The sequence below is a fragment of the Cyanistes caeruleus genome, chromosome 10 (genome assembly GCF_971803275.1).
Source record: "Cyanistes caeruleus chromosome 10, bCyaCae1.hap1.1, whole genome shotgun sequence".
Lineage (NCBI taxonomy): Eukaryota > Metazoa > Chordata > Aves > Passeriformes > Paridae > Cyanistes > Cyanistes caeruleus.
This window is the reverse complement of record NC_141710.1, coordinates 21,010,507-21,025,229: the sequence shown is the minus strand read 5'-3', so window position 1 is coordinate 21,025,229 and position 14,723 is coordinate 21,010,507. Positions and strand designations below refer to the sequence as shown.

Below are 14,723 nucleotides of genomic sequence, written 5' to 3'. Positions count from 1 at the left end.
AGCATATCAAGTCCAACACATCCTGTGTCGTGTAGCCAGTTATACACACTGCTCACATCCTTTTGCTGCCTCTGATCAGCAAAATTAAACAACCAGTGAGGCAGACACAGCACAAGTAGCTGTTACTCCACTGCTGCTTCTTCTCCTCTGCCTGGGCCAGGAACAGCTGCTCAAGCACACTGGAAAATAACAAATGATACCCAAAAAGCTGTTGACAAAATTAATTTCCCCTTCTGCAATTCTTATTTAGATCTAGATAGCAAAATTTGGTACCATTTGACTGTGATGCATTGTTTTGTGCTTTATCAAGTCTCTGAATTCTCTCAGAGGTTTTCCAGCAAAAACAATGCTGATGTAATAAAAAAAATTAAAAAATCATCAGGAGATCCAACAATTTAGTGGGCACACTTCAGCCTCAACTACTAGAATTGTACAAGCATAAAGTTCAGTATCAGAGTCCAGAGGCATCCCTGGTTTATGATACTGAACAAATATGGCATTATTTATTCCAAAGTTCACCAGCACACTGGAACTTCGGTAATTATTCTGATTAATCACAGAGGATACTACATGGCACTGAAATTCATCTACATACAAGTTACTCCAAGTGCAGTCTCACAAATACTATTTTCATCAAGAAAACCTAAATCTCTCTTGATACTGTATGAAGAACTAGTTCATAGTTATGAATTTGTTTCAGTGAAGAACTCCCCACTTGTACTAGAGAAATACCCATTTTAAAGAAATAATCCCAGAAGTCAAATGCAAGAACTGTAAAATACATCATAAAAGGAAAAACATCTGTATAGATTTTATGGGATTCAAGCACTGTCAATCTTGAAGGACATTTCAGTCCTTTTATTAAGATGTTTTAGCTGGTTGCTGGTAACCAGGTTTGTCTTCACCTCCTTATTTATCCATCTAATACAAACCTATCAAATCTTTGTTGTCCTCCAGTTCAACTTGTGGTTATACCACAACCAACTAGAGTGAGGAAAATCACAGAAAAAATAATATTTACCATCTGCAAGCCTATTTTTAAACTAAAATAGCGAGAAGTAGACTTGTATTAAATATTTTGCCTTTGCCTTCACATAAATTCACAGGGAGAGTTGGTACTTTCAGTCACAAGCTCTACAACTATTTGTATCAATACGATTTAGAATTGATTAAACTGTCCTACACATGTATGGGACAAAGTTTTTTCCTACTGGGACTTTCACCAGTGCCAACTGAACAGCAGATTCCTGGCAGTGGAAGGAAACAGTTCCTGTGCCGTTTCCCAACTAATTTAAGAAAAATACCAGAAAACCAACCATGCTCTGTCCAACAGGGTACAAAATCTTTATTCACCAATAAGTTAAAGTGTTCTTATAAATAGATGTTCTAGTCTTTTGTACTCTGCACTGAGCATAAAACCAAGGTTCAGTTATTCCTCAGACTCTGACCCCTCTTCATCCTGGCTGATCTGGAAGTAGCGCAGCTCGTACGTCTCCTTGTCGGACGCCACGACGCGGAGCCAGTCCCGCAGGTTGTTCTTCTTGAGGTACTTCTTGGTGAGGTATTTCAGGTACCTGAAAACCAGGAATTTCACGTTAGAAGCTTCTCACTGGACAAGCCCTGCTGCTGCCTGCACTCCACCCCAGACAATGTCACCAGCAGGGTAATACCACAGTAATTATACCCAGAAATAGAACATTTTCACTATAGCAGGCAATAAAAGCATATTTTCACTACAGATATGTAGAAATTCATTATTCATTTGACTACACAGTAAAATGTCAGGAACCAGAAAGCATTGGTAACTGGTTCTAAACCTTGGTCCAACATAACAGATTCTGCTGCACCTGTATCAGCAAACAAAGTGGGGATGCAGGGAAGGATTTGTACCTCTCATCAGTGCACTCAGCTCTTGTGTGTCCTAACAAACTGATCAATTTAAGACTTCATTTGGCTTAAAGGGTTTGTTTGCAACAACCCACATCATGCACACATTCATTATAACACAACCAATTAAATAATCAAACAGCCACCCGTGACATTAATTCAGTGTTATTTTAAAGGTCCATCTCCCCCTGATACACTTCTTAGGGCCTAAATAAAGTGTCTCTATTAATATGCTTAGAGTCAACATTAATTAGCAATCAAGCCTTGAGTTTTAAAAAGCGATTTTTAAATATCTGATATAATAAATCTGTTTTAATTACATGTTTCACTAATATTTACAAGTGCTATGAAGGTTAAGAGCTAACACCTCTCCAAGTATCAGAAGTGCACTAATTGGAATTCACTTTGCAGGCAGGAACTGAATATTAATGGGCGTTTATGGGACATGGCTTAGTGATGGATTTGGCAGTGTCAGGTTTATGGCTGGCCTTGATGATCATGAAGATCTTTCCCAAGCTAAATGACTCTGGTTTTATGTTCAACATCCCACATTTCAAACCCCACAAACATGACAGAAGGACACCCACACCAACCTTTTAGAAAACTGCTTCTCAGATGTCACTGTGATCTTGTTCTTCAGACGTTCAATGTGAACGGTATTGCCCAAGTTTCCAGTTTTCCCATTGACCTTAACCTTCTCCTTTAGGAATTGTTCCTGTTCCAACATTAAAGAAATAGAACACTAGGGAATGGCACCCTAGGTATGAACTAGGGAAGGGACCCTAGTCAGGAAGCAACATTAAAAACCACCATTTACTTATGTCCTGACAAAAAGTATTTAGAGTGCAAAAATACTTCATAGCATGTAATTATAAAAAATCACCCCCGCGCTAAAACAGAAATTAATTTAAAACAGTTCTATTCATGGACGGCTATGAAGCATGCTATAAAACAATTTATTTTTTTTTAATGACACTATTTTAAAGTACAGCTGATGATTTCACTCATTTAAAATGTAGCTTTTCAACTGTACCTCAGTTACTGCACTAAGGCTTTTATTACACTATGCGTCATAAGTATGAGCAAAACCACTTACAAAATTCCCGGAATCAAAGATTCCATCTTCCACAGGATGTGTCAAGTCAAGGCAAAACTTCCAGGTTGACTTTTTGGATTTTCGATCCTTTTGCTGAAACACCAAAGAATTCCTCACCATTAACAAACCGCGCCATAAAAAACTTTTACCCGACCCAAGGGGGGGGGGTACACACAGGGCAGCGGGAGCGCCACCTCCCGGCCAGCGCGGCTCACTGCAGCCGGCTCAGCACGGCCCGACACGGCCGCGTCCCACACGAAGCGCTCTCGGGGAAGCCCCGATCGCAGCGGCCCGGCCGCCGGCTCCTCACCCGGCTCACGGCTCCTCACCCGGCCCACCCAAGGCTCGCCCGGCCGGCCCCGCCGCCTCCCTCCCGCTCTCACCGGCGCCATGGCTCCCACAGAAAGGAAGTGCAGCCGGCCACGCCGCGCTTTTATAGCAGCGGCGGTGACGTCACCGCGCCGACGCGCGGGGCACGCCGGGAGGCGCCGGCGCTCCCGGGAAGATGGCGGCCCCATGAAGGGAATCCCGTGTGGAATTTCCCGGCGTTGTTCCCCCGGGAGGGGAAGCGGCCGCACGCCTTCCTCTTCATCTTCCTCTTCCCCCCGGCACGAACCGCAACCGCCCGTCCCCCCCCGCCCTGCAAGTGGCTGCGAAGCCCCCTTGGCAGCCCCACCGCGCTCCCGTAACTGTAACCAGTACAATCTCCCCACAGCACTGACACCTTTATTGTTTCTGGAGCAAAACACACACACACGTACAAATCTTTCCCCTGATCGTTTCCACGGTGTTGAGAACAGTAACAGAGCTTCCCAAACAGACACCGGAGCTGCTGCGGCGCCCGGCTCGCAGGGTGGGTTCCTAAAAGCCGTGGAGGCCGTGGAGCTCCGGGAGCAGCAGCAGCCGGGTTCGCTTACAACACACAGCACAGGACAAAAGGGGTTCTGCGATACAGCAAAGCACAGCAAACATTTCCTCGGAGTTCAACAAACCAAGTCACTCCCGGATGCCAAACACTGCAGGGCCACAGTGCAGGTGCTGGAGAGCCTCCGACCACCCCGTGCTGAGCTGCCGATCGCTCCAGGATCCGCGCCTTCGGTAACATTCCCAGCAGGTACTCGAGATATCCTGAACAAGGTCTCTTTATAGCCTGAAGTCTACTGTAACAAACTACATTCTAATTACTCAACCGAAAAAAAAATAAAATAAAATAAAATAGTGGGATTTATTGAATTTTGAATTCTTGTGAGACTGACCTGCAGTAACCATAAGAGTTAGAACTGTCAACAAACTTGACTTCTTTACAGATTATGTAAAATTATCTGTATTGTGAAACTACAGACCGTGCACCGTTTCTGGGTACACTTCGGATTAGAAAAACCTGCAAGAGAAACAATGAACTTCAGCTTAAAAAAAACAGCCCTGAGAACATGGCTCAACCAGCAAGAGCCCAGTTGAAAAACCACCATTATAAGCAAAAATTAGAAGGATCTGTTGAATTCTTAAAGTATTATTTGCCAACATTTGAGGCAGGAAACACTGCAGTCTTTCCAATTGTGTGAAGTAGTAAGAGAAACTCAATGAACAGGAGTCATACAAAACCACGTTATTTGGAGTGGAAATACCTCTCACCACCTCCCTGTGTTCACAGGCTTTACTCTAAGCAATTGCCATCAGCTATAAGTAGTTTATGGTTTTGACACAATTTAAGTGTTAAGACAGTAATACAGAACAAATACACCGGTAAGATTTGTTTTAAAGTAAAGCTATGAAAGGAGAACTTCCCTAAGCACTTGGTTATGGATATTAAAAATACACATCTCTATGGACTACTGATCACAAAGTTTGTTGCAACGATTCTGACAGGAAACTGAAGCGTCTTACTTTGGAGAAAAAAAAAAAAAGCCTCAAATACATGTTTTAATTTAGAAGCAACTTTTAACCTTACTGAAACTTGGAGATTATGCTTTAAGACATGCTTATGTACCTATGGGAAACTTCATGCATGATGCTCTGCACTTCCATGGTGCCTGAAGTGCTTCACAAAGACAACTAAGTATATAAGAACAAACCTATAATGAAGTACTTAATCATTTAAATCTTGCAGAACTGAAGGTTGCAATAGAAGGACATCTGAAAGTCCCAAGGAGGACTCTTCCAGCAAGCTGGAGGTCATGAAACCTCTATCTTTAGATTACTGTAGTACCTGAAAACTCCAGTCAGGCCAGGACTCCACTTGTAGGATCAGGGCTTAATCCAGCCCTGGTCCCAGAGAGCTTAGTCCAAGTAACTGCTCAGATTGTGGGCCAGTGACATCGAGTACCTGTCTTCCAAAACGGTTTTAGACGACAGACAGGAACCTGAAAATAGACTAAAGCTCTACCAGAGCAGGGACAAATTCAAGTCTTGTAGTTCTCAAGCGTATTGGAAGTATTTGTACTATGGTGATAGAACTTGCATTAGTTTGACATAGCAACCTGTGACTTCCCGTGTGACACCACACAGCTCAGCTTGCTGTCAGCATCATCAGCAATGGTTACAGACACCTCCAAAGCCAACAAAGCCTGACTTCCAGGTACCAGCTTGATGGAGAGGCAGGAGGGAGCACAGTGTGGACTAGCCCGAACTATTCCACATCCACTTCAGAGCTATTCTGGAAGCATTTCAAGCTAGAGCTTCTTTTCAAAGCAGTTTTGCCATTTCAGTCAAGGTGCTATTTTTAAGAGTTCACCTGCAACACGTTTTGTGCTAGGCAAGAGCGTGTGGGCAGGTCCTACCTCTGCTAGGTGTCCCAGGTAGCTGTGCTTCATTACCAGAGTGTATTTATTGCTGTCTTTACCTTCACTGGTACTGCTCTCCCTGGTGTGGGAACAACACATGTTTTTGCCACCTGCATTACACCTCCAAGGTTTGCTAGGCCCTGCCCCAGCGTGACCAAGGGCAGCTCGTGACAGTTGCCACAAGCCTTCTGGAGACTAGAGAGTAGAAACTATGAAGTTGAAAACATTTTAAGCAGTTAAGAGCAGCATGAAGTCCAACTCTGGCTGCCAAGTAGTGTGAATTGTGCGTGCTGTCCGGGGCAGCTTCTGTGTCATCCTTCATCAGCCACTGAGCATTAAGGCAAGTTCATGAAACAATTTATCAACTGTGAAGAGAGGTCTGAGCCGTGGACTAAGGAAGTTTCCCTACTCATGAAGAGTCACCAAGTCTTAGAATTCAAGCTGAATGCCTTACACAGGAGCAGGCTAATTATCCTTCCATAACTATTGCTGTGAAGCCTTGTTAAGCTACTAAATAGTTAAGAGGCATGCATGTGTGTTGCTATGACTCAGAACTCCCCAGGACAGGAGCCAGCTTCCCTAACTAGGTAGCAAGTTATTTACTTTTATAGTGAAGCCATGGTTGTTCGGTATTGTCTGTCAAGTTTATGTCTTGAAAATACAACAGTTTTATTTTTTTTTAAAAAAGAATCACATGCATTTAGTTTAGGCTCAATGCTACAGTTTGTCCCACTTTCTGAAAAACGTGTGGTCCCTGTGCTACAAAAATATGGTCTGAACCTGAAGGTTAAAACCTAAAGCTGGAAGCACTGCAACAGATTCCCATGAGTTTGTCACCCTTTTATAGTTAAGATAAATATAATAAAGGAAAGCAATTGAACTGCATTTTTCTATTTTATTTTTCAAGTCTGACAAAGGCCTCGAGTGAAAGTCTATAGCTTTAACATCCATTCTCACCTTTGTGTCCCCTTGACCTATCTATGTCTTATCTACTCAATATTCCAACGGCCTGCCTAAACCACAGGTAGGCTTTTTTTTTAAACCATTTTATCGTTACAATAAGCCAACAAGTTGGCAAAGAAGAAAACAGAGGTAATACAGTTTAGTTGCACATGGCCACTGGGGCTTGGTCAAGCCAGCTGGCATTTCTGATCACTTGAGTTTCTTGGTCTAAAACTTGTGATTGGCACCTACAGTTCTGCAAGAGTCCCAATCCACAAAGTACTTAAGCTTTAAAAAAAAGGAAAGAAAAAAAAAAAAGCTACTTTTATTGTCAGTTCTACCTAAAGATGTCAAGAAAAATACTATTTGTGCTCTAGGTCACTTTATAATCCTAGATATCTACCAGCTTATCTAAAAGCCCCTGAATACTGTATTTTGTCTGTTCATACAGACAAACACTGTTTTGCTCAAGCAAATAAAAATATATCCACTAGTAACACCTGATTGGTTTCTTAGATCCATAGCTGAAACCCACAGGAATGTTAAAATAGTTACAATTAAGGAATTAAAATCTCAGTGATTTTGAAAACTGCCAGTTAGCCTGCAACACTAATCCAGAATCCAGCACTGCTTTTTAACAATTCAAAAAGGAAATGAGGTTGCTTGTGAAGGCCAGAGCTTTGGTGACAATAAGGACCAAATTTATAGATCTGTGGTTTGTCCAGACCTGAGCAGTTGCCCGAGCCTGGCAATCTTCTTTACTTGCAAGGCTTTATGGCTACAGCACATTCTTCATTCATTGCACTTATGACAGATATCTGGAAGAGAAGACACAGAGGTGAGCTCCAGCCCAGGCCACAGGAAGTGCTCCTAAGAAGTTACAAACTTTCCCATTTTAATATCTATCCCAGCTCTTTTGAGTGCTCCAATGCACACATCCTCTTACATCTCAAAGACCAATCCCCACCCCTCAAACACACTCTTCAGAAAGAGATATGGGTGGTCAATATCAGAGTAAGACTTCTTCATTGTATCATCAAGTGGGATTAACCATAACTGTTCATGCCTGCCCTCCCTACTTACCTGCACATCTTCATTGGCATTGAATTTTCCTTCTATTTCTTTGCCAAGATCCCCTTCTGGCAGCTTTAGATCCTCACGAACTTCACCACTTTCTGTCAGCAGGGAGAGATACCCATCCTGAATGCCTATCAGCTGCAAAGAGAAGTTCATTTTTAGAAGTTTAACTTCAGCACTCACCAGCAGGCAGTAGCTTAATGTAAGCAGAAGGCAGTGAACTCTATCTGCTAAAATAAGTCTTTAGTACTCTGTAACAGTTAAGAACCTTATTTAAATCCATTTTTAACAAAAGTTCACCGGGCTGGGATTTAAGGCAACTGTAGCAAAAGGTATTCTGCTATCAAGAACCAACAGAATTCTGCTGGTTACTTCCTAGTAGGTGGGACATTAGAAACCCCATCTGTGTGATTTAGGAAATGTGTTGTTTCCAGGTCAGTGGTTCAGCTTTCTTCATTGGTGAATTAGAAACAATAACTGGAATGGAATTAAGTCAACAGCACTGCTTGTATGAAGTGCACAAAATACACAACAGTGTAACTCTACACTTCTATACCTGCATCTATACAGTGAGATAGTATCATTTACATTAAACACTAATAAATTAGGGAACATCCACCAAGCCCTAGACCATTTTTGTAATGCTGTTTTCAGCCTAACCAAAAGCATGGGCTAAGGGGAATGGCTATTTTGAAAGAGCACATTGGGGAATTTGGAACACGTAACAGTAAATCCAAAAAATCAGAAGCCCAGAACAATAGAGAAAGACCATCAAGGTAACACTAAGAACTTCTTGGAAGGTTTGAACCCTAAGACAGGTTGGTCACACTTTATTCCAACAACGTCAGCTGTCCTAAAAACACTAAAGACTGTTCAAAACATTGAACTTGGCTTTTGTCAAGCAATTGCAGCTTTCCAGATGATGTGGATGTGTCAGTTCCTGATTACAGCTATTCCCAATGCAATGAGAAGACAGCAAACAAGTTACAACTCAGCCTGAACTGTGCTTTTAAAAGCTTGCTAACCATATCACAGAAGGCATTAGAGAGAAGTTGCTCTCTTCATACATTTCATTGCAGAGCTCAGGAGCTTCGAAACTATTTGATGTCATCTAATGCTACTTTACCCACAGGAAGCAGAAAACACTTTGGCAAGTGTTATAATTGGTATCAGATACAGTTAGGACTGTTTTGGTGATTCATCTACCCCATGTAAGAGTGAAACTATAAATTAAAATTTATGCTTAGACTCAGATTTAGTTATTATTAGATCTTGATTCTCCCTTTGGCTAATATTAACTTACAGCAGGGAAAACCTCTCTCTATATTCTTAAGGATGCCACTACCACAAAGAATCCAGAAGTGGCCTTAAAACAATAGCTAGAAAAATCATGGTATAAATTATGTCTATTACCTGTCATGCTTAAAGACTGCTACTCTGACCTGAGGTTGTTTATACACTAAGGAGCTCTCTCTTCATCAGTGAGTTTTAACAATTCAGTAGATGCTATGAGTTCACCTGTGTCATGTCCAGACAGGCAAGTTCCATTAATTCTGGCTTTACTGAGAGGCAGATTTGGAGATGAAGAGTTTATGTGTGGTGCTGAGAGTATAAAACCTTATATGACTGTTAACTCACCTGGTAATCATTCCTCTTGATATTTGGAACATCCATGTTATGAGTTGATGGGCAAATATCTTCATATTTTTTACCAGTGAAGATATCAATACCAACCAAATGGACCTGTAAGAGTAGAAAAATAGCTTCAGTTACTGTTGGTCCTGGAGAAGCAAGATGTTATTACCATCAGTATTGCTGGTTCTACTCTACTCTTATGAGATCACATGCAATCCCAGATACTGCCTCAACCCTTTGCTTGTGGTATGAAAACATCCCTCACACGGAGAGGGGCCTCTCACTCCCTTCCACAACACACTACAGAAACCCTACATGAGAACAAGACCAGCCACTGTTATCTTCCACTGCCTTCTGTAGATTTACAGCAGCAAGCTAAGAGTTCACAGTGGTTAAGAACATGTTTATTTTAAGATCTAGCTGCTCTAAGAAACAGATAGTTAAGGGGAAAATAGGTGGTCATGCACAGAGATCACAGCAGCTCCCACCTCCCTTTATGCCAGCTGCACTGCTTGCTGCAGCTAGAGCTTAGATGACCAGTTTAACCAGTTCTTCTCAGGTCCTTTTCCTCTCATTTCTGTATTTAATTAATTTGGATCTGTCTATTAAAACAAGCCATTAAAAAAAGGGGAAGGAGAAAGGAAAAACATAGGAAGAGCTTGACCTACTCTAGCTTAGACAAACCCCAAATACTCTACTCCCCTACACATATTGTACAAGGTCGTGGAAACTTACATATCTCCTTACTCTGTGCTTGTAACAGAGCTATCTCTAAACTCTGATACACCCACCCCAAAGTGTGGCTGAATGAATGAATGAAGAGGGATTTCAGCCTTGTTCCAAGCTCTGGACAGCTGCATGAGCCAACTGTTTGTGCAGCGGGGCTGCAGCCCCAGACAGTGGCTAAGAACATCCCTGCTGGGACACGGGCACTCCTCCCTCAGTGCTGGAATAAGGAAGGAGCTGCGAGGCACAGGCAGCAGAACAGGGCCAAGGCAGACCCACAGAGAACCAAGGAGTGTCCGCCGATCTCTGGGTTATGTAACACAGCACGGGCACTCCTGGTCTAACACCGCAATAGTAAAAGTCTGCCGGCACGGGCAGACACAGAAGTGCTCTGGTGGGTAGTGACAGCACAACCCAACCACGCCCTAGTGATTTCATCAGCCCCCCTTCCAGAACTTACTCTACCCCCGCTACAGAAACTGGTCTTGTCATTATAAGTGTTAAACTTTCCTTTTTTTCTTAAAAAAAAAAAAAAGCGTTAACGAGTAAAAGTTGGGAGAACAAACCAACCCCCCCTGTTTCTCAATCCTTCCTGCTTTACAGGACTGCAACCCCTCGAGCCAGCTCTGGAGTGATGAGACATCGCTTCGAGAAAGGCAAAGGCGGGACGCAGAGCCAAATGAAACGCTACACCCTTCCCTGTCGGCCAGCCGGGAGCCGCAGGAGCGCACACTGCGGGCTGTGCGACAGCCGGGCCGGCAGCGCTCACCTTGGCGTGGCCGTGCTTGCCAGTCTTGGAGGTGGACATTTCCACGATCTTGCAGGGACGCCCCTTGAGCACCACGAAGCCGTTCTTGCGCAGCGCCGAGCACTGCATGGGGTAGGTGGAGGAGGCGCCGGCATCGCCCGTGGTGAAGTCGAGCTCGTCGGCCATGGCGGTGAGAGGGGGAGGACTGGCGGCGGGGGGGCTGCGCGACAACGAGAGAGGATCGGCTCGGAGCCCCGGCGGCGGGAGGGGGTGAAGGGGACGGACAGGGACCCAACCATCCACCGCGGGGAGCGCGGACCGGGCCCCCCCACCCCGCACACGTGCGCGGCGGGCGGGACCCGCCACGTGCCGCGGGCCCCCGGCCTCCCGCCCCCGGGCCTGCTTCACCCCCCTCCCTTCCCGTCCCCGCGGCCCCTGTTACCTTGCGAGGAGGATCGGGGGGTGCCGGGGGTCGCGGCGGTCCCGGGGGAGCGGGGCGGGAGCGGCGGGCGCGGCGCACTCGCGCCCGACACCACTGCGGCGGCCGGCGGGAAGGGGCGGCGCGGGCAGCGCGCGCACGGCCGGGCCCCGCCCCTCACTTCCGCCTCCGCTCATTGGCCCGCGGCCATTCTGTGGGGGGCGTGGCCTTTCAGCCCCTCCCCGAACCACGTGCCGGCGGCGCTCCCCGTGCCCGCCCACTCGCGCGTGCTGGCCGCGCCCCCTCCCGGCGCCCGCGGGAGGCGGGCGAGCTCAGGGCGTTGCGGAGGCGGCGCTCCTCAGCCGCCAGGCGGCGCCGCGCACCGCCTCCTCCCCACAGCCCACACGGCCCGCCGCCATCTTGGGTGGCTGAGGCGGCCGCGGGTGCCCGGGAGCTGCTTGGCTATGGCGGAGGGAGTTAGAGGAACGTGGGGGGAATGTGTGTCCCAAAATTCCCCAGAGGCCGGTGAGCTGTGTATGACTGTACACACAAAGCTCCTTTGTCTGCCTCGTGTGCCCCCTCTCAGGGTAATCAGAAACGAGCATTTTGGAAGCATTATAATCAGCCTGAAGGGATGGAGATGACTGAGATCCTTACCGAGGGCTTCTGTTTGATATTCCATTAATACTGGAATAATTAGTACTGAGTAGTGTGGCCAGCTCTGGGGTCCCCAACATATGAAAGAGATGGATCTGTTGGAGCAGATCCAGGGGAGGACCATGAAGATGATCCTCTGTAAAGAAAATCAGAATTGAGTTTGTTCAGCCTGAAGAAGGAAAGGTTCCAGGCTGACCTTGTTGCAGCATTTTCAAATATAAAGGAGGATTATGTGTAAGATAGAGACTTTTTTACCAGGGTCTATAGTGACAGGACAAGGGCCAATGGTTTCAAACTGAAAAGAGGGTAGGTTTGGAAAAGCTATGTTGAGAAAAACTGTGGATGTCCCACCCTTGGAAGTATTCCAGGACAGCATGGATAGGGTTCAGAGCAATCTGATCTAGGGAAAGATGTCTGTGCCCATGGCAGGGATTTGGAATAGATGATCTTTAGAGAGGTTTTCAAATCCAAAGTATTCTAAACTATGGCACAGCCCTCATCCTGTCCAACAACCATTCCCTGTGCTGCCTCAGGAGAGATCAGTGGCCATGGAAGCCTGACCGTGGCGTCCTGAGCAAAATGAGGCCAAAGGACTGTTTTTACTAAATCCCTCCTAGTCAGATGTCATAATACTTTGAGCTCTTTGAACAAATTCACGAGGAGCTTTCCTGTGGAGCTGCTGGCCGGGGCCCTGGCTCTGCAGGTTGCCCTGCAAGATCACCAACAAACAGAACAAAACCAGGAAGATGCAGGAATTCAGTGGCAGCAGTAGCAGCACCTGCATCAGCCATCACTACCACAGGCTGCTGTGTGCTGTCCTACATTTTTTGCCCTGAGACCCTAACTTTTTCATCTGTATTCTAACGGGGTATCTACACAAGTCACTTTTAACATCACATTTTTAAATGATTCATCATGAGATGTTTTATTTAATCTGTGTTAATTTTTGTGATTTATTTGCCCACTGGTCCCACTCTTAGTTACACATATCCCACTCCAAATTGTACAGCCAAGGAGTTAAGTTTGGCTCTAATTTACATGGGGCTATTTCATGAGGCCCCAGCATCATCTCTCTCCTTTACTTGGGCTTTCCCTGGGTGCTGCCTCACCCAGGCTGCTCTGGAGATGATACACTTTATCCTGCGCATTTTACTGCTGTCTCGGTTGATAAGCAGAATCTGGGGCATCCTGTTAAGTGTTTTAACATGTGCAGTGTGTGTCTGTTTACCTGCAAGTGTGTGACAAGTTTCACATGCTCGAGGGCTTTTTATCTTCTAATAAAATACTTTGTGAGAAAACAACCAACTGTTCTAAACCTAAACTGAAGCAGCCTGGTGCTAAGCACTACTGATGATTTTTTTTTTTTTTCTCAAGTATTGGTTGACAAATTTGGCTGATTTTCTACAATTAGCAGATTCAGTTTGAATTATTTAAGAGATCTTCTGGGCTAAATCAAGTCTTTTTACTGAAGTACATCTGTAGATGATATTTACTTTTTCAGACACAAAACAAATATTGCAATACAGCCTTTACTTCAGATTCAATAAAAAACACTGAAATCCAATCCATCAGTTATTGCATGAAGACATGATTCCTTTGTCTGGATCAACATTAATTTTCTAAAGTGTGTTTCTTGATAATACTATTGTGACTATCCCACTTTTCTACACAAGAACAGCAATTTGATTCAAAGCATATTTGTTAATAAAATACCATGGCCTTTCACATTTAAGGGTGTTTTCTTTCCAGCATTGCACAGCTGGATAACACACCTTTTCTCTCAAGTAGGCTCAGGATGTTATCAAGCTTTCCTTCTCCTATCTGTGTCTTTAAGAAGTGAAGAGGGACTAGAAAACTTTTAGAAAATTTAAACTTCATGAGTTGCGTCTGCTTTCAGTTATGTTCTGGAGAAGCATCTGATGCTGTAAAGTGCCTCATCAGAGCCCAGCCTAGAGAACATGCATTTCTGCCAGTGCTGGGGTAAACACCCCACCTTGTTTCCAGCCAGCCCGCTGGAAGGCAGGAGGTGGTGTTTACACCCCTGGGCCGTGGGGTCAGGTCACACGATTAGAAATACCAGGTCATGAGTGGAGTGGTGTAAACAGCCCTGTTCCAACCTGAGCAGATCTCTGTTTCAGCTGCTGAGCTGACTTTCCTGGGATCCCACTGTGTCCTGACTGTTGGGGTGAGGGTTCATGCTGGCTTATGGACACAGCCTTGAGCAGGAGGATGTGGGAGAAGCTGTGGATCAGTGATCCCCCTCCACAGTGCCACAGTGCCATGCTCAGCAGGCCCTCAGAGCTCCTCGGTACAGTGTGTCTGCGTGGCAGGAATGGGGTCAGGGATCCTCTGTAGTGACCTTGCCATAGGCACCCACTCTGCTCCTGGCACTGCTTTGTTCCTGCCGTTCACCATCTGCTTCCTGTGCCAAGCCCACATCCAAATACCCATGGAATCACCCTGGGCACACACTGGGGATCAGAGGCAAGCGGTGACAGTGCAGTGACACTGTGAGCTAGCAGGAGCCACTGTAATTGTAACTTGCCCACAGGGAACAGGGAGAGCACAAAGTAACTCCAGCTGTTGCCTCCTCCTGGGGCTGCAGCAGTGCTGGAGCAGCGAGTGACATCCCACCCACGACCTGTGGGGACCTGGTGCTTTTCAGAGTCACAGAGCCACTCTCTCTCCTGAACAGAGTGCAGGGAGGCAAAACGCAGGACATTACTCAAGCCTTGGGTCTGCAGTTGTATCTGCAGC

The 14,723-nt window shown here is 45.4% G+C and overlaps 2 protein-coding genes across 2 annotated transcripts; both read right to left on the bottom strand.

The window, feature by feature from the left end:
• Positions 1-1,320: 1,320 nt before the first annotated feature.
• RPL22L1 (ribosomal protein L22 like 1) lies at positions 1,321-3,602 on the bottom strand. The gene is made up of 4 exons (XM_086843753.1): positions 3,367-3,602; positions 2,984-3,076; positions 2,481-2,602; positions 1,321-1,574 (listed from the first exon to the last, which is right to left on the bottom strand). The coding sequence occupies exons 1-4, from the start codon at positions 3,499-3,501 to the stop codon at positions 1,430-1,432; spliced, it is 495 nt and encodes a 164-aa protein (XP_086699879.1). The 5' UTR covers positions 3,502-3,602; the 3' UTR covers positions 1,321-1,429.
• Positions 3,603-3,689: 87 nt separating this feature from the next.
• EIF5A2 (eukaryotic translation initiation factor 5A2) lies at positions 3,690-11,482 on the bottom strand. The gene is made up of 5 exons (XM_086843754.1): positions 11,334-11,482; positions 10,913-11,111; positions 9,421-9,525; positions 7,789-7,920; positions 3,690-7,523 (listed from the first exon to the last, which is right to left on the bottom strand). Exons 2-5 carry the CDS (start codon positions 11,075-11,077, stop codon positions 7,464-7,466), a joined length of 462 nt encoding a protein of 153 aa, XP_086699880.1. The 5' UTR covers positions 11,078-11,111; positions 11,334-11,482; the 3' UTR covers positions 3,690-7,463.
• Between the last annotated feature and the right edge of the window lie 3,241 nt (positions 11,483-14,723).

Excerpts from the sequence above, each read along its gene's own strand:
- RPL22L1 (XM_086843753.1), bottom strand. The coding sequence starts at position 3,501 with ATGGGGCCGCCATCTTCCCGGGAGCGCCGGCGCCTCCCGGCGTGCCCC. Across the intron at positions 3,077-3,366 it reads CTGTGGGAGCCATGGCGCCG|CAAAAGGATCGAAAATCCAA; the intron begins GTGAGAGCGGGA and ends TTGGTGTTTCAG. Across the intron at positions 2,603-2,983 it reads TCTTTGATTCCGGGAATTTT|GAACAATTCCTAAAGGAGAA; the intron begins GTAAGTGGTTTT and ends ATGTTGGAACAG.
- EIF5A2 (XM_086843754.1), bottom strand. The coding sequence starts at position 11,077 with ATGGCCGACGAGCTCGACTTCACCACGGGCGATGCCGGCGCCTCCTCC. Across the intron at positions 9,526-10,912 it reads GCAAGCACGGCCACGCCAAG|GTCCATTTGGTTGGTATTGA; the intron begins GTGAGCGCTGCC and ends CTACTCTTACAG. Across the intron at positions 7,524-7,788 it reads ATGCCAATGAAGATGTGCAG|ATATCTGTCATAAGTGCAAT; the intron begins GTAAGTAGGGAG and ends CTTCTCTTCCAG.